The sequence below is a fragment of the Diaporthe amygdali genome (assembly GCF_026229845.1).
Source record: "Diaporthe amygdali strain CAA958 chromosome Unknown NODE_7_length_1459731_cov_64_868725, whole genome shotgun sequence".
NCBI lineage: Eukaryota > Fungi > Ascomycota > Sordariomycetes > Diaporthales > Diaporthaceae > Diaporthe > Diaporthe amygdali.
In genome coordinates this window covers 1013572-1032037 of record NW_026517027.1, presented here as the reverse complement: position 1 = coordinate 1032037, position 18466 = coordinate 1013572, and the positions used below count along the sequence as shown (strand labels likewise).

General features: G+C 52.6%; 6 protein-coding genes across 6 annotated transcripts; 3 read left to right on the top strand and 3 right to left on the bottom strand.

Annotated features, from left to right (window-relative positions):
• Positions 1-670: 670 nt before the first annotated feature.
• J7T55_013950 (uncharacterized protein) lies at positions 671-3373 on the bottom strand (the record flags this gene model as incomplete). Its single annotated transcript, XM_053140873.1, has 4 exons — positions 671-910; positions 1048-2126; positions 2233-2755; positions 3026-3373. 4 exons carry the CDS (start codon positions 3371-3373, stop codon positions 671-673), a joined length of 2190 nt encoding a protein of 729 aa, XP_052996286.1.
• A 1693-nt stretch (positions 3374-5066) lies between these two features.
• J7T55_013949 (glycoside hydrolase family 94 protein) lies at positions 5067-7457 on the top strand (the record flags this gene model as incomplete). The annotated part of the gene is made up of 1 exon (XM_053140872.1): positions 5067-7457. The coding sequence occupies one exon, from the start codon at positions 5067-5069 to the stop codon at positions 7455-7457; it is 2391 nt and encodes a 796-aa protein (XP_052996285.1).
• A 662-nt stretch (positions 7458-8119) lies between these two features.
• J7T55_013948 (dipeptidyl-peptidase V) lies at positions 8120-10506 on the top strand (the record flags this gene model as incomplete). Its single annotated transcript, XM_053140871.1, has 5 exons — positions 8120-8187; positions 8243-8294; positions 8354-8595; positions 8656-10011; positions 10068-10506. 5 exons carry the CDS (start codon positions 8120-8122, stop codon positions 10504-10506), a joined length of 2157 nt encoding a protein of 718 aa, XP_052996284.1.
• A 2336-nt stretch (positions 10507-12842) lies between these two features.
• Positions 12843-13901, top strand: J7T55_013947 (pectate lyase a; the record flags this gene model as incomplete). Its single annotated transcript, XM_053140870.1, has 1 exon — positions 12843-13901. One exon carries the CDS (start codon positions 12843-12845, stop codon positions 13899-13901), a length of 1059 nt encoding a protein of 352 aa, XP_052996283.1.
• Positions 13902-14569: 668 nt separating this feature from the next.
• J7T55_013946 (alcohol) lies at positions 14570-15909 on the bottom strand (the record flags this gene model as incomplete). The annotated part of the gene is made up of 4 exons (XM_053140869.1): positions 14570-14599; positions 14663-14779; positions 14842-15696; positions 15769-15909. 4 exons carry the CDS (start codon positions 15907-15909, stop codon positions 14570-14572), a joined length of 1143 nt encoding a protein of 380 aa, XP_052996282.1.
• A 1054-nt stretch (positions 15910-16963) lies between these two features.
• J7T55_013945 (uncharacterized protein) lies at positions 16964-18111 on the bottom strand (the record flags this gene model as incomplete). Its single annotated transcript, XM_053140868.1, has 2 exons — positions 16964-17264; positions 17399-18111. 2 exons carry the CDS (start codon positions 18109-18111, stop codon positions 16964-16966), a joined length of 1014 nt encoding a protein of 337 aa, XP_052996281.1.
• Between the last annotated feature and the right edge of the window lie 355 nt (positions 18112-18466).

Genomic DNA, 18466 nt, shown 5'->3' with positions numbered 1-18466 from the left:
CTATTAGTCTTCGACCCTGTCACAGCACACTCAAGTTCTCCCGAACTGTCCCGACTACTTCGATGCACATGCTTAACACTCCAATTGCACCTGTGTCAATCAAGCACAGACACACCAGACTCTGGTGGTATCAATCTGCAAACGCATTGCTTTGACTCGCCATCACGGATTCTCCGAGCACCGGCTTGCCGCTTTGCTCTGGCCAGAAGTGCGCCAAGGCTCTCAGAGCATCTCAGAGTAGGTACGCGACCAAGGTGTCTGTACTACACTACTGGGCCCAGCATCTCCTCCCACCGCACTCAGCGTGTTCCCGAGGCTAGACGTTCCGTTTGCTTCAGGAAGTCTGTCACTGTGCTGTACATTTTCTTTGCGAAAGCGAGACGCTGGCAGCAACGCTGTTGGCCCACGTGGTTTCCCTACGAGGGTGGATGCCTTCGAAACGTTGCCCTTGTCCCGAGCCCCGAACGGACTTTCATTACCTGATGTTGTACCTCGAAGTCCTTGTAAACTCGGAGGTAATGAAGCAGTAGTGACATCTGTGTCTTGCTGAACGTCATTTATGTGCTGAAGCCTGAGTTCGCTCTCTTGAACCTTGCCGTGCAAGCTCTGCGAGGGTCGTGAAGGCTTAGAACCTCTTATACAATCTGCGGTGTCTGTGTTGTGACTGTTTTCATTTGACAAATCTGCCACGCCCTGGACAGGGCTGACCCCTCCTACTTGAAATTGTTGAAATGGCGATGACGCTCTGGGATGCTGGCTCGGGCGTACGATTGTTCGGCTCATACTCGATGTATCCTGCCAGGCACATGGCGAAGCCTTCTGCTGCGATGTTATTGACTGTGCTTGTCTGCTCGAAGTGTTGGATGTCCAGGCCTCCACCGCTGATAGACCATCGTCCTCGCCATTCAGGCTGTGTCTGTCTGTGGTGCTCTGTGTCGAGGGGATTGGGTGGTATGTACTCGTGGCGGTGGACCGATCAAAATAAGTGCCCTCTTTGCTTCCGTATTCGCCAATCGAGCTGTTTCCGTTGTTGCTTGGAAAGCTTACTCTAGGACTTTTGGGAATGAATCTGGCAAGAACTGTGGAATCGCCGGAGCCGTCTCTTGGCATGGAGAGATCAGGTCTATTGGCGTGCTGGTGGGGATCTTGCAGAATGTTAGAATCGGTCGAAAGACCGGTATCCTCCATATTTTCAACAGAGGCTGTGTCGTTTGGACGCTGCCGATCTTTCATCGACGGAGTTCCCATGCTAGAACCATCATCGACTCCTCGCCCAGGTGCTGAATCATGTTTTGCTCGGATCTCTTTCAGTCTTGCCTTGAACTCCCGTGCAAGTCCTTGGTAGGCCTCGATTCCCCGTGTGTCCAGTGAAATGGAGTGGATTGTTGATTGGTGACGCAACTGGTGTGCTGTTCGGAAAGCAAGGACCTTAGCCTTGGCATCTATTTCAAATCTCTGGTCGGCGGTAGGTATCTCTAAGGGCGGGTGCAGGAACAGACAGGGAAATTTGCGTGAGCGGACTCGTGGTCCACCGTCCTGAAATCCTTGGGCCCAAGTCAGTCTTGATATCTCTTGTCCGGAATTCGTGGCGGTCTTGACCACCTTGAAACAGTTTGGAATCTCCTTCGCCAGCCCTGAGGTGAATAAGCTGCCTGTCATTCCGACCTCTTTCCAGTCACTATCACCGGAGTATGGCAAGATGACTACCAGGTACCAGCCCGTGTCCTCACCATCCCACCATGCCTGGTAGACTTCCCCCACGACTGGATCAGTGATGTCAAATTCATTGCTTAGCTCATTGCCAGGCCGATGTTTCATTGTTTTCTGTGCCGATTTCTGTCGGATCTGCAATCGATCCTGCTTCATATGCTTCCTTGGCTTATAGCCTAGGTCCAGGGAATTCTTATATTCTGCGTTGCTCGCTCTGGCCTTTGGTTGATCACAACCGATTACGCGTTCCCCAAGCTCCTTAATGGCTAACGAGGCCTTGCCAGATGAGCACTTGTGCATAGGTCCCAAAATGTGCTTTCCTGCGGCCGGAAGCGGGTTGTTGTGCCAGTTGAGACCGTGTTTTACGCAGCGTACAATATACCAAGTACCGCAGCCCTTAGGATGTTCGACAATCCCTGGAGTCCTATCAGTTAACCCTCGCGACTGTGAATTTCCGAAGTAATATGAGACGCTGTAAAGAGTACAAAATGAACACAGAAGATCAGGAATCTAAGTACTTACAGTGTTTATATTCTGCTTGGGGGTCTTGAGCCGCTCGATAGACCTCTTCATAAGGGATTGTCCTCTCGGTCAAAGGAAGGGAACGAGATTGACGGGATGCCTCGTCTCTGTTCATTATTTCCTCGTCTTCCGAATTGATGTCATCCCCTGAGGGGTCTGCAAATTCAGACCAAGCGGAGAGATCATTCTCATCTAAGTAAACATCTGGTTGCGGCAAGTTTGACTTCAATCCTTCTTCGGTGTCAATTCTGACTATGGTCGTGTGGTCCCGTTCCATCGACGACTCCACGACTGTATCGCCCATTTTACCGAGCAGTCCAGAGCATTCTTTGCGGCCTTGCGAAGTTTGTTCTGGACGAGGTTTTGCTGGAGAGTCAAAGTTATCGCTATTGGGCAAATTTTGCGCCCTGGGGCTGGCGTGGGCGCCAACGGTTCTGGGGCCAAATTCGATGGGGGAGTGCTGGCCAAGATCTTGTGCCAGAGTGGAAGGGGAAATCGAAGTCCGCGGCGTTTCGGGTCGTCCCTTCGTGTTGTTAGCTCTGGCTGTCTTCACGAGACGAAGCATGATGCGGGTCCAGTGGTGGCCAGGAGAAGTCATCAATATGGGTAGTGGCGAAGGACTCTGAGTGACTGATCGCGATGATGGGTGTGTTAAAGAATCTGGCAGTCTGCCTCAGGCCGAGCCAGGACTGAAGTTGGGGAAAGGTGTGAAGGGTGCGAAATATGTAGGAAAGCCAGCCGTGGAACAGAAGCCCAACAGATCCTCTGCAAATTCGGCCATATTGAGACGTACCTGAAATCCCAAATCGTTCGGTTTCCGGCGCTGCAATCTTGAAAGCTCTTGGTTGAACTGCTCAATCTCAGCCTCGTGTTTGCGCTTGCGCGTCGCTTCGCGTTGGTAGGCCATCTGTAAGGCTTCTTCCTTGGTTCGCAACTCTGAATAGTACTTTTCCTTGAATTCCTGGAGTGCAAGCTCCTTTTCTTTTATGTCTTCATGATCAGCCGTTCGATCGACCTCGTAGGAGCGGTGTGCTTGCTGTAGTGCTTGCTCTTTCTGGGCCTCGAGACGGCGGCGTTTCTCGTCCAGAAGACGATAGCTTGCCTCAAGTTCTTCCACCTCGGAAGACGCGTTCTGGTCCATGAGGGGCAATTCGCAGGTGAGGAAGGGTCGCAGTGAGAGTCAATGATTTGAATGAGACGAGAAAGGAGAGATGAATGACAAAGGTCCAAAAATACACAGAGAGGGGAGTGGTAGAGAATCTTGGAGAATGGCAGAGGCTTTCAAGGTTGCAGCATGGTGGCAGCATCCAGTCGAGCAAAGGGGAAGTTGATCGAGCAAGCGCCTGCCTTGGACGCCAAAATGTTGTTCCCTCAGATAAGATTGAGACCCGTCGCCGATGTGCTGTCTTCGGTCTTCGAAATCGACTGCTCAACGGCCACACGCAGCAGCTGCAAGCAAGGTCGCGCATTCCTAGTTTCGTAGTATGTCTGCCATGATCAGCCTTACGTGTGGAGATGGTCAGTTATCTCCTGCCCACATCGGCAACAGTTTCACATGCGTGCGACGGTGACCATTGAATAAAGCCATTTTCTTTTGTTCACACCACCTACAGTGGCTAGACAACTTGTCCAGGCTAGACGGCTGCTGCTTCACATTCCTAGAACCAATGACCAGAAGGGGCCAAGGCAACCAACAGGGCAACAAGGCAACATTTTACTCATTTCTCTTGATGACGCTTATTTCTGTTGGTTTCAAGATTTGGCCGCGCCGCCAAATAAGATGCCATGTTTTTCACGCGTCTGACCGATCTAGTCTAGACGTATGCAGCACACCTGCAGTCATCCGCACATGTACGACAGAAAGTCTGGGGGAATACGCCCCCCATCCAATCGCGGAGCACCCAGACACGAACTGCAGCAGGTCCCCTGGAGCTTCTGTCCGGGGCAGACAAGCGCCTCAAAGTCAATACTATGGGCCCAATCTTTTGCCTGATCTTCGGTTCGCGGCCAGTTGAAAGGAGCCATGTCACAGAATGCCATTCGTCTTTGGCTACGATCGACCGCGTTCAGTCGAGTGACATGTTGAGCTTTACCATGATGAAGCTTGCATTCTGTGGCTTAGACCCTGACAGAGCAAAGCAAATCATTGCGAGCGGCGGTACAGCATCTGGGAATGAGATAGCAATTACACGATTGAGTGACTCGGATAAGAGGACCGAGCCAGTGTGCGTAACAAGCATCGGGGACCATGCAGTGACAGCAGTCAGTTATCCAGAGCAACGCCATTTACGAGGCCTCGTTGCTGTGGCCAAGCAGGGTTCACGTGCTGCAACCTGATGAGGGTGCGGTGCTCCCTCCGGATCGACGAATCTGGTCTGCTGTCGTTGGGCGGGCGTACAGCAGGTGTTTCCTTACATACGAAGCTTGATCAAAAGCAGCCCCAGCCTTCTTAACCTTTTTGGAAGACTTCAATTCGTCTCGGATGTACTATTTCTTGGACAGATAAATGTGTCGTATATTGGGTGAGTCATGTGTTAACATTCACTAATTCAGGGACTCCCGAAGTTTTCCCACGCGGTTTGCTGATATGGGGCATTCCAATTAAGCCTAAAGTCATCTGTGCTTGTGCTAAACCCGAAGAAGGTTGCGGTCTCACTCTTGGCTCTTGTTCGGGAGGAATTGCCGTTAGGGCGACGACTCCTGTTGGCGGGGTCGGAGTTCCCTGCTGCGACCTCACCTTGGCGGTCGAAAATTCGGGGCATATAACAACACGGAGGAGCCGTTCCTATGGGGCGCTGTGAGTTGCTCGAAGATGTCTCCGGGTTACTCACACAATGGCATCGAGAGAAACCACCCTCTTGAGCCCGACGCCGGATGGCGAGCGCTATGAACTCACCAGCCCAACGGCACTGCCCAAGGCTGGTGGTTTTCTTTGGAATCAGAGGATGATGATACACTTCACCTGCCGAGGATATGCAACCGCGCAGTTCATGCAGCCCGAGCCAGCCAAGTACTCGCACGCGCCAAACATCGAGGCGAGGACCTTCATGCAGCCCGAGCAGAACTACTACACGCACCACCCAGGCCGCTTCGTGTATGTCAAAGACGAGGAGACTGGCAAGGTATTCTCAGCGCCTCATGAGCCTGTCCGCGCAGAGCCGGAGCGGTTTGTATTTTCTGCTGGGAAAAGTGATGTGTCCTGGACGACACAGGGGCTTGACGGCATCCAGGTGGAAATGACATTGGCTTTGCCTACGCACGATGTCGCGGAGTTGTGGACGCTCAAGGTCGCAAATAAATCCAGTCGGAGACGTAAAATCAGCATTTATCCGTATTTCACGATCGGATACATGTCATGGATGAATCAAGGGGCAGAGTATCGATCTGACCTTGGAGGGATCGTCGGAAGCAGCATCACCCCATATCAAAAAGCAGAGGACTACGCCAAGAATAAGTTCTTGAAAGATAAGACTTACTTCCTATGCGAAACACCACCAACCGCTTGGGAGGTCAATCAGAACTCATTCGAAGGAGAAGGTGGTCTTCATGCTCCATCAGCGGTGCTGGAAGGTGCTGAGCTGAACAAAGGAGATGCACGCTACGAAACGCCAGCCGCAGCTGTCCAGTACCGTATCGAACTCGAACCAGCCGAGGAGAGGACCTACCGATTTATATTCGGCCCGGCTTTGGATCATGCCGAGATCGAATCTATGAGGAAGAAGTACCTCAGCGCAGACGCATTTTCCAAATCAGCAAAGGACTACGCGGCTTACATCCACTCCGGAAAAGGTCGCCTCCAAATACAGACACCAGATCCAGCCCTGGACAATTTTGTCAACAACTGGCTGCCCCGCCAAGTATTTTATCATGGCGACGTGAACCGCCTGACCACTGACCCGCAGACACGCAACTACCTCCAGGACAACATGGGGATGAGCTACATCAACCCGGCTGTTGCTCGCAAGGCTATCATCACGGCCCTGTCGCAGCAGGAGGAAACGGGTGCCATGCCTGATGGCATTCTGTTATCATCTGACGCGGAGCTCAAGTACATCAACCAGGTTCCGCATACTGACCATTGCGTGTGGCTTCCCATCGCGTTGGATGTGTATCTCTCCGAGACTGGCGAGTACGAGTTGCTCAAAGAGAGCGTCCCGGGATCCCACGGTGACACCTTCACTGTCTCTGACCGCCTGTGCCGGGCAATGGACTGGCTTCTCTCTTCCAAGGCCAGAGATAAGTACGGTCTGAGTTATATCGCCCAGGGAGACTGGTGCGACCCCATGAATATGGTAGGATGGAAGGGCAAAGGCGTTTCGGGCTGGCTGACTGTAGCCACCGGATACGCACTGAAGCTGTGGGCGGAGACGTGTGCCCAGGCTAAGCGGCCAGATCTGGCAGAGAAATACCTCGCCGGCGCAAAGGACGTGAACGAAGCCGCGGCCAAGCATCTTTGGGAGGGCGATTGGTTCCTACGCGGCATCACCGATGACGATAGGGTGTTCGGCGTGAAGGGCGATGCGGAGGGTCGGATTTGGCTGAATCCCCAGGCGTGGTCCATCCTCAGCGGCGCAGCGGACGCGGAAAAGATGGCCAAGATGCTGCCGCACGTGGATGAAATGCTGGGCACCCCATACGGGGTGCTCATGTTCTGGCCGCCCTTCAGTAAGATGCAGGAGGACATCGGGCGCGTGACGCAGAAGTTCCCCGGCCAGGGCGAGAACGGGTCCGTGTACAACCACGCGGCCGTCTTCTACATCCACGCGCTCTACAGCATCGGCGAGGCGGACCGCGCCTACAAGCTCCTGCGCCAAATGCTCCCCGGGCCAAGCGAGGAGGACTATGTGCGGAGAGGGCAGCTTCCGGTGTATATCCCCAACTACTACCGAGGCGGGTGGAAGGAGTACCCCGACCGTGCCGGCCGGTCCAGCCAATTGTTCAACACTGGCACCGTGTCGTGGGCGTATCGCTGCTTCATTGAAGGCCTGTGTGGGCTCCGAGGCGATCGTGATGGACTGAGGATACACCCGCAGCTGCCCTCCGACTGGGACGGCATTACGGTGAAGCGGCTGTTCCGCGAGGCCGAGTTCAACGTGGACATCCGCCGTGGGGATGTCGAGAAGGTGCAGGTAGTCCTTGACGGAAAGACACTGCCAGAGGCGCACATCACAGGCGTGGAATCTGGCAGGACCTACCAGGTTTCCGTGCTTGTGCCTTCGAAATGATTCCAGGCTGCAGCCTGCCGTTGATGAGACAAAGCGGAATAGAACGAGAATCGTGGACCTACGACATCAGCGGTCTCCCGCGTTCGTGGCGTTGAATAGATATTACTATTTGCTGACCATCAACCCCAGCGATAATCTTACCCGACGGCGTGCTGGTTCATCCGTCCAGGGGTTTTGCTGCAGGCACGCGTCGTAAGAAATGACATGGTTGGATTGCATAATCTCCTCGTGGGTGCGATGTCTCAGCCGGTGAAGGCTGGTGACTCAGGTGAAGTAGATGAGTGTGCCATGGGTAAAGCGGAGATCCTGCCCAGGCTACCAACCAAATCTCCTCATTGATTGTGGTGTGATTGATAGCGTTGCAGTTCAAGTGCTGACATTTTGGTGTTGGTGAGGAGAAGACAGCCCAAAAAACGTAATGCAGCCCTCTGACGCGATTCCTTCACGTCTTGGCACTCGAGCCAAATGGGTAGGTGATATAGCAGATTCTGCAATCTCCATCGACTATCACCTCTTAATGTGGAGTCGCCAACGGCAATCACTTCACCCCGAAAGCTTGTTTAGTCCAAATAAAATGCCATGCCCGGCCCAAAGTCTGAGTATCTTGGTTCCTGAGGACGAATGGCAACCTCGAAATCTGTGCGAACCAACCGACTGCAAGAATGGCACTGAGGACAGCACTTTGGGCCTCGAGCCTGCTCCTCAGCACCGCTCAGGCCATCACCACTGAGTAAGCGCCACAACAATAAATAATAACTTGATCAATGGCTGACTGGCCGCGTCAGGGGAATGCTTGCTGCTCCGCGACGAAGCACTGCAAATGTCAACCCCAGCGGAGTGCGTATAAACCGCAGCGTCTCTTTTTCATACCCGACGCAAAGTCTAATCTAGAATAGACAATTGCTCTTTTCTCGTCCACAACCTACGACTGGACAGCTCATGAGGCTTCCACGACATGGCAGCTATTGGACATTGCCAGCGGTAACATCACGGAAGCGCCATTCGACTCCAGTGTGTCCGAGGTTGTGTGGATAGGCCCGACAAACACCAGTATTTTGTACCTGAACGGCACAAATGATGATGTCCCCGGCGGCGTTACGCTCTATACTGCTGACATTGCTGCGGACGTGTTTTCGCCGTATGTCTCCTAAATTTTGATAAGACGTCCTTTCAGACTTCCGTCACTAATCTTCTGCAGAACTCTCGTTGCCTTCCTGGATGCTCCTTTCTCAGGCCTCAAAGCTGTGCAAACTGAATCTGGTTCAATTAACTTTGTGGTCAACTCCCTTGCCTACTGGAATAACGGGTCAGCGTATAATCCAGAACTCGCGAGCACCCCATTGAGCACCGGTCAACTTTATGACGCGAATTTCGTACGCCACTGGGACACCTACATTGCCGCTGAGCGATATGCAATCTTCAGCGGTGTGCTTGCCGGTAAAGACGGCAACTTCTCTTTCAACGGGGAGGTAAAGAATCTGCTCTCAGGTCTCAATGCCACTGTTACGCGTCCTGAGACACCGGTGCAGCCCTTCGGCGACCAGGGCGATTATGATATCAGCCCCGACGGCAGCACCGTGGCCTTCCTGACTAAGGCACCGGAGTTGTCCAAGGCAAACTACACTGCGAGCTATATTTATCTCGTCCCTCACGACGGTTCCGAGGCTCCAGTCGCAGTAAACGGACCTGGCTCTACTGCGCCTGAGGCTGCTAAGGGTGCTTCTGGGGCCCCAAAATGGTCTCCCGATGGCACCAAGCTCGCATACGGACAGCAAAATGGTATTTCATACGAGTCTGATCGTACTCAGCTCTATGTTGCCAGCATCAACGGCCTCGAGTCTGAGGTCACTCCGGTCGCCGAGGACTGGGACTCGAGCGCATCTGGAATCCAGTGGAGTCCCGATAGTGCAGATCTGTGGGTCTCCTCGGAGCTGTATGCTTCGGTCCGTGTATTCGTTATCCCTCATGACGCAGAGGCGTCCTTCAAACCCGTTAATATCACTGGGCCGGACACCTCGCTTTCTGACTTTGCGGTCCTGCCTGATGGCTCCGCGCTCGTCTCCGCGGCCTCGAGTTGGACAAGCCGGATTTTCTACACGCAAGCCCCCGGTGGGGACAAGAACATTCTTTTCACCGCTAACGAAGTCGATCCTGAACTCGAAGGTCTGAAGCCCGACTCTGTCTCAAACTTCTGGTACGAGGGCGGAGATGGCGACCAGATCCAGACCTTTGTCTTCTACCCAACGGATTTCGACCCGAGCAAGAAGTACCCTCTCGCTTTCATCGTGCACGGTGGCCCTCAGTCGACTCAAGCCGACCAATGGAGCACGAGGTGGAACCTGCGGCTTTGGGCAGACCAAGGTTTTGTCGTGACCAGCCCCCAATTCACCGGCACACCTAGTTACGGCCAGGCTTTCACGGACAAAATCCAGAACAACTGGGGCGGGACACCGTACCGTGATCTCGTGAAGCTCTTTAAGTATCTCGAGGCCAACGTGTCGTACATTGACACAGACAACGCCATCGCCGCTGGTGCCTCATACGGAGGCTACATGTGAGTATTTCCCGCCGCGCGATCAAAGTCTATATTTACTAATCAACAATGCTTAGGACAAATTGGATCCAAGGTCAAGATCTCGGTCGCAAATTTAAGGCCATCGTCACGCACGATGGCAAGCTGGATCAGGTCGGATCCTATGGCACCGAGGAGCTGTGGTTCATTCAGCAGGACCAGAACGGGACGATTTGGGACAACCGCGACAACTACGAGCGGTGGGATCCGTTGTACCACGCCAAGAACTTCAGCACGCCTCAGTTTGTTGTCCACAGCGACTTCGACTTCCGGCTGCCCATCTCCGAGGGAATCATGCTCTTCAACATTCTACAGAGCCTTGGTGTGCCCTCACGGTTTCTTCATTTCCCTGACGAGAGTCACTGGGTCTTGAACCGTGAGAACAGCCTGGTCTGGCACAATAGTATCTTCAACTGGATCAGGTACTGGACTGGCCAGGACGAGGAGTTGATTCAGGATATTGTTATTCATCAGTAGAATGGGTACTTGACCCAATAATCAACATTTATACATCACACATGGCCACAGATTACGAGATGCTGATTTAGGTCTGACTGAAGCGACAGGAGAGAGCCAAGCTTCTGACTCCCCAGAAAGGACGCGAAAACCCTTGGAAGCACTGTAATATCATCTGAGGGCTGGGGTTCTGTCGGCCAATTTCCCACCATTGCATCATTGAGCTGCATGACCGCGCAAGCTCCTTCCTCTCGGACTTTTGAAGTCGGCGCATCTCAACCCGATCTGACGGCATCCGGCGCCCCATTCATTTTAAAGACTCATCGATTCCTCGAATTTGACAGCTCAGCTTGAGGCCTTTCAAGCGCGAATATGCGCAGTGGGAACCCCATGGAGAATGTGAGGAGGCCCCTGAGCAAATACCGTAATTAGGTTGCACTGGTCGCTTAGGGACTTGTCAATGTCTGTATCCGCATCGTAATCAGAATAGGCTTAGAGCTGGGTCTGTCAGGTTGAGCCGCCCCTGATCTCCGTATAATGTTGTGGAGGTACGGGTTGGCGCCCGGGGTTTAATGTTCAGCCGACCGCACGCTCGAGCTGGACAGTTGGCTACCGTAATTAATTCCAATTTAATAACAAGATGTCGACATGATGGAGCCTCAAAGTTGCCTCAACAGTTTGAAGAGGGTGTGTGTTCACTATATCTCATTGGAGTCAAGACTACGGCCAAGACAACTAAGCTTTGTCAATATCAGGACCTCGGTACATCTCCCGAGGCAGGGCTGTGATCAGCTGGTACGCTACATCTTGACAGGTCCGGCCTGTGAGCGCGGCTCATCCAGAGGCGAACAAATGCATGTCCCATTATGCCTGGGAACAATTAACTTGCTCGTCTACGGAAGGCCCGTCCTTCCATGCAACACGGCGATTCAAGATTTCGCCGTACAATCTATTTGCGACTTCGCGACGGCACTCGAAAGAGGTAAGGCGGCGCCTCGGTATCCCGACTGCGAATAGGGTTGCTTCTCCGGGTCCATAGCAGTTCGGCGCGAGATGAAACTTGTGGAAATAAAGTGGATTTGCATTCCTAAAATGATGCAAGGTAGCATGCGCATCAGGTTGTTTCCTGCAGGAAACGCGGTCCGCTCTGCACATGGAAGGATTGGGGGCCGTTTGTCGTGCTCGTCATGTTGAAACGAAGTTTGGTACCACATCGGATGACGTGGAGCTGACAGCCCAGCGTCCCTGGTTCTCGGGCCCGTTGTAACCCAATACCCCTTAAGAGCATCGAAGGTGAATACGCTTGCGGGATCCCTAGCTGATAATAAAGTGAAGGGGCCAGCCAGCCCAGGCCGAGTCCGAACGTGGACAAGTTGTGGAGCTGCCAAGACCTAATCGAGACATTGGACAACATTCAAGGGGTTTTGCGTCCACACACACCTTACCCTATTCTACGCTCCGGCCAGTCACTCAGTCCACTATGCGCTCCAAACAGCCGGATCAGGAGCGAGAGACCTCAGAGTCCAGAACTTGAGCCGCCGTCTCCATCGTCGAAGCGGATCACGACGAGAAGCGCGCAGCGCTAGAACTGCCGACGGACACATAGGCTTAGGGACGCCTATTATTCTCCGTCGGTTCGCAACTATCAGATCGATCTTTGTAGCGCCATCTCTACTGAGTGCGCAACCGACTGACAATCGACGTGGTCGCATCACTAACACAATCTCGTCCACCTGTCGGCAGGATCGACCCGATTTAGCTCCCATATTGCCAGACTCCGTCGTGGTCGGAGATTGATGAGATCTTCATCGAGGCGGCTGCAGGTACGGAGTACAAGTCAGGGGATCCCAGGGATGATGGCCTCGCGGCCGCCTTCGTGCGTCCTTGGCGAACAGGATCAACCGCAACTCCTCGAAACAAGGTGGAGTTTGTTTGTACACGCCAAGATCTAGACGAGGAAACCAACAACGGAGAATCTTCCCAATTGTCGATCCCATTGCCAGGATCTTGTCAGGCCCGGCCACCAACACGGGATCCCATCAATCAGCTTGGTCCGTTTTTTTCGTTTCCTCGTCGCCGCAAACGAGCAAGATGGGGTGATCTGGATGAGATCCGGATCAACTCCACTCAGGGGTATCGACGGCGTGGTAGCTCTGCATAGGCAGGATGGAAGACGTCTTGCTTGATATATAAGAAGCCATGGGCTCAGCTTTGGGAGATAGGTCTGGCTTTGTTCTTCAGACTTTCCTCTGCAAACTCCAGAAGTCCCTACAAACACATTCTTTTTTCCACCAAGCAATTGATTGCTTTTTTCAACTGTAGGCTCTGGAAGCTTCACTCTTTTACACACTTTCAAAATGAAGTTCACTCTCGTCGCCACCCTGATGGCCGCCGCCGTCTCGGCTGCCCCTGCTTTCAACGTCGTCCACCCTCGCAAGACGCACGCCACCAAGTCTAGCTCGGGTTCCGTGCCTGCTGCGACTGGCAGCGGTTCCTCCTCCGGCAACTCTTCCTCTGGTGGCTCCACGTCCGGAACTGTGACCGAGGCTTGCAACATCGGTTACGCCACCCAGAACGGCGGTACCACCGGTGGTGCCGCTGGTGAGCAGACTACCGTCACCTCCCTCGAGGAGCTCAAGACCGCTGCCAGCGCGGACGGCGCTGCCATTATCATCATTGACGGTGCCATTGAGGGCTCCGACAAGGTCGATGTCGCCTCTGACAAGACCATCATCGGAGCTGCTGGCTCCTCCCTGACCGGTGTTGGTCTCCGTGTCAAGAAGGCCTCCAACGTCATCATCCGCAACGTCAAGATCAGCAAGGTCCTCGCCGACAACGGTGACGCCGTCACCGTCCAGGCCTCCAACAACGTCTGGCTCGACCACCTGGATCTGTCCTCGGACCGTGACCACGACAAGGACTACTACGATGGTCTGCTTGATGTCACCCACGGTTCTGACTACATCACCATCTCCAACACCTACCTGCACGACCACTGGAAGGCCTCCCTCGTCGGCCACAGCGACTCCAACTCCGATGAGGACACCGGCCACCTGATCGTCACCTACGCCAACAACTGGTTCTCCAACATCAACTCGCGTGGTCCTTCTTTCCGCTTCGGTACCGGCCACGTCTACAACCACTACGCCGAGAACTCCTCCACCGGTATCAACACCCGCATGGGCGCCCAGATGCTGATCGAGTCCGCTGTTTTCTCTGGCATTGAGAAGGCCATCGAGTCCGCTGACTCCGAGACCGTCGGCTACGCCGTTGTCAACGACGTCGACCTTGGTGAGGGCACCAACACCGTTGAGGCCGGCACCCTTAAGACCGTCCCCTACGAGTACGAGCTGCTCGGCTCCGCCAACGTCAAGGCCTCGGTCACCTCCACCGCTGGCCAGACCCTCTCGTTCTAAGCTGCTTGATGCTTATGCACTGAGCTTGAGCGGGCTGGGAGACCACGCTATCCCGATTTGTTTGAGCTTGCTCACTTGGCTGAGAGGCGTCGGCAGACGGGATTAATTCAACCTTGTACATATTATAAGGAGCCGGTTTCTAAAGATTCTGGCATGGAGAAGGGCACCGAGAGAAAATTTTGTATATACAATACTTCTATGTAACTTCATTGACAAATAAGAGTGTCACATCATCATACCTGCTTAGTCCTTTTTTTCAATCGTGACATGATAAACACATACCGGCTCACACATCTACACATGAAATTGTGGCAAGAATTGCACTAGCAATCCGAGTTGACACCTACAAATTGATTCGCTTCTGTGTGCAGTGGGTGCAAAGGATTTTAATTGGCCAAAAGAGGGCTTTGGAGCAGCTATATAGGGCTCTATCATTGTCTAAGCTGTTCAATATAAAAAGTCTTTCAGACCTCTTCCCTTTCTGCCCAGTGACCTTAATTTAAAGACTCATGTGGGGCACGACTCAGTGCAACAATATTCAACCACACGATCAGGTGGGTTTCATTAACCGAAGATTCGAATGTTCACCTCAGTGTTAGAAGTAGGATTGACTCTTGGCTGATCATAAAAATAAACATTTCCATCTAGGTGCATCTCAAATTCGTCTCTTAATCCCACTTGATGATTGGTTTGATGACCTAACATTGGTTCCCAGTCAGTGCTCGGGGACATTGAAACGGGACGACTGTATTTTGCCATACTTTACCGTCATGCATGTCTTTAACAGCTTGGTCAAAGTCTTTAATAGAGTACACCTTGCAAAGCTTATCGACGGGGAACCTGCCCTTTCGATGGAGCTCAATGAGCTCAGGAATGAACTAACACCAGTTAGACTTGCATCATGTCCCACGGGATCTCCATCTCCAGTCGGTGTACGAACCTTGGTTGGATTTACTTCACCTTCAATCACAGATCTGTAGCTCTTATGCGCCATAAAGAATGATTGCGTCTCGATATCGATCTTCACCCCTGGAGGAGGCACACCAACCGAAATAGCTTGACCGCCATGACCCAAGCAGTCTACCGCAGCTTGCAGGGCAGAAGGCGACCCACTGCAGTCAATAGTCACATCGGCACCGCCCTCGGTGATCTCTCTCAGTCGATTGACCAGGTTATCGCCCTCCGTGATGCAGTTAATCACATCCGTCGCTCCCAGCTCCTTGACTAGCTCCAATCTGCTATCCACAATGTCAACACCAATGATCTGCTTGACCTCCAGATGCACGGCAGCCATGAGGGCGGCGATACCGACACTCCCCAGGCCAAAAACAACGACACGTGAACTCTTCGTGGGCTTGACGGCCTCTAGCACCGTCCCGGCACCGGTCTGGAAGCCGCACCCGAGCGGCGCGTAGTAGGGCAACATATCCTCGACGGGGCACTTGACCACGCTGAAATCCTGGACGACAGACAGCCTCGCGAACGAGGATTGCCCAAAGAACTGGCTCCTGACCGTCGTCTTACCATCCGCCAGCCGCGCCGGCGTGCTCTTGTCGTCGACCCGCACGGCGTTGAAGTTGATCTCCGTGTGCGTCCTGCAGAACGTCGGGCGGTCCTCGAGACAGGGCCCGCAGCTCTGGCAGGTCGTGTACGACAGGAGGACCTGGTCACCCACTTTGAGCGATTTGTCCCTGACGTTTGAGCCAATGGCCCTGATGATGCCTGCGCCCTCGTGGCCCAGGACGACTGGGTACTCTGTTAGGTGCTGTAGGAGGCCTTGTTGCACGACAATGTCCTGTGTGTTTGGTTGTGTCAATAACGTTTACTCTGGAACCCTTTTTGAGCCTGGGGAGAAACGGAGGCTCACCGTGTGACAGATTCCGGAGTATTTCATTTCAACGAGTATTTCCTTTTCGCGAACCTCGTCGAGACTAATTGGCGTGAGCTTGAAGGGCGCCTTTGGCTCGGCTACGACGAAAGCCTCGGTTTCGATATTTGTGAGAGACATGATGTTGCAATTTCAGTGTATTCAATATTTTTCTTGTTGTCTCCCCTCTCGATTTATGAGCTCGGATCTCAGCAGTAGGAAGGCAATTCACTCCTGGGGGACTCCGCTGCTTTTAAGTCACATTTTTGAAACATAGCAGCGCCGAGGCGTAAGTGCTTCGGGTAGCGCCCACAATTCTCGTCCATCATGCGGGGTTGTGTTTGGCATGGTGATCCGTCTGCGACCCCAATGTAAAAGTGCTCCCGCCGAGAAACAGGCAAGCTTATGAGGCCGAGGCGGGTTGTTGTATGAGTTAAGGCAAACAATCTCAAGGAGGATAATTATTTTGACCAAGCGTCGAGTTGCCCTTATAAACAGACGAGCTCAATTCATCTACGATGGTTGATCTCCCCAAGAGACCTTCTCGTTTTCACAGAATTGTGCCCATGAACTAGAACATACGTAGATCTATTCTGATTTAGACTTGCCGGGTGCGGGTAATCTTTGGAGACACGTTCCGACGACTAAACCAAAGTTTCGGCAGTTGCACCTACGCTGTACTTCCCTGTGTGGCTAGCACGCAGCCAGAGAAGATCACATTCTTCGGGGTGATGCACTTCCACTGACTTTCGGGGACCGGATCAGAAAGTCAGTGCAGCTATGCCTTGTTTCTGAAGACAGCACAAGCCATTTTTATTATCATTTCGCATCCAACACTGAAGCCGTCTTCAAATACAACGTAGCCAAGCCAATAAAGGCCAACGGCCCGTGTGTTGTCTGGTCAATTGTGACAGTGATTAGACTCGAAACAAGTCTATTTTGAAGCATGACTACCCTCGTCCCCACAAATTCAATCAAGGGGATTTCGCGGCCTGAATCTATAAAGAGATACCTCTCACAGTTGGATACTGACTACCCAAGCCGAAATTCCGCGAAATTCCGCGAATGACCGAGCTCAATTATCAACGCCTTCTGCCTGTGATGTCTTGATAGCCCCTGATATCTCCCCTCATAGCTCGATTGATACCATTACTTGAATACGGCAGTTGGAGTGTCCACTTTTCCGTCCACGTGCTCACTCCCCGTTCTTCTTCGTTGAGCTCGTCCTCGTCAAAATCATTTTTGGCGTCCTCCCATGCCCTGAGTCCCATCCACGGTCCAGCGTGAAACCTCCATTTGTGCTCCCTCGAGGTATGGTGTCGGCAAGGGCTGCCCAGAGACCGAGCAGTGCAATGGATTCGGCGTTCCGGTGCGCATCTCCCTTCTTGCAGTTCATCACAGCCTCCCAGCTCGAGGTCTCGTATGCCCCGTCGGAGAATTGAAGAGAGACATCATCTAGGTAGTATGGGAAGCAGTGCATGACTTCATGAATTATTCTGCGGTGCCCAAGTCAGCGAATGCTTTAGACGATTTTGAGTGGGCTTTTAACTCTTGGTAGAGAAAGAAGACACCGGCATCTGGTAGTAATCTAATCATTGAGAAACACGTGTAGTGTAAGGAAAGCACAGACATTCTTGCCATGGAGCCTGATATGATATCGTTGATCGTGACATCGTTGAAATTGGCGCCTCGAGACCCAAGTACAAGATCCCAATCACAAATGTTGTTCCAGGCGTTGTTGCTAATATCAATTACGTATCTCCTGGGGTTCTCCTGTCGTGCGTGCTGTTCCGTGTCAGGATCGAAATCTGGGAATTGTTGTGATCCAGGGATACCATCAAATCCAACAGCTTGCCCGTGGTTCAGCGCATCCACGTTGCCTGTGTACCACACATGATTTACCGGATCGTAACATCTATCCTGCTGGCTCATAGGATCCTGACCCCCATCCAGCCACCTCTTGCGGTTGTCGGAGAAGAACCTCAAGTTGGCTTCCTGCCTGTTGTCAGTCCTCTGCCAGTTATTGCCAAAGTCAGACAGGACTGTAGTAACGTGGTCGATGGTGGCTATCCAGTCGCGTTCTTCTTGGAACCGGAAACGATCCTGCCATCTCCGAGAGCGTGGCAGCGGAGTTGAGTCGTCTTTTTGTGTTTTAAAAATCACATTGAACACCCGGGCAAAGTCGGTATCGCTGTTGTCTTGCAATCTCTCCACCGCACGCCTGGCCCAATGTTGAGCAGTTCGGACAAAGAAGTCAAAACATCGGTTGCTTCGTGTGGCGTTTCTGGTCCTGATGTCACATGTAGCGTCGATAAAGTAGTAGTAGTATCCAGTATTCGACATGATGGAGGTCTGTACTTGGCATTGGTCTGATTGTTCAGGATAGGATCTTTCTCTTTTTATAGGGGAAGGAACAAGTCTTGTGTTGGTTGATATATGATTTTTACAAAAAAGTGAATGTATCGCACTAAACACTTTGTATTTGAGATGGAATTCGACTTATGGGCAGGAGGTGAATGGCCTATCTCAAAACTCTTCACTCGTGCCGTTGACCGGTCAGCAGAGTGATGACGAAGCATTGTGTGGAGATTGTTCAAAGGCAGCGGACTATTTTAGGAAAGAAGGCAGCCATCTTCGTTAGAAAAAGAAAGTATGTCTTCTAGGTTTTAGTCACCGACATTATGCACTTCACTTGATA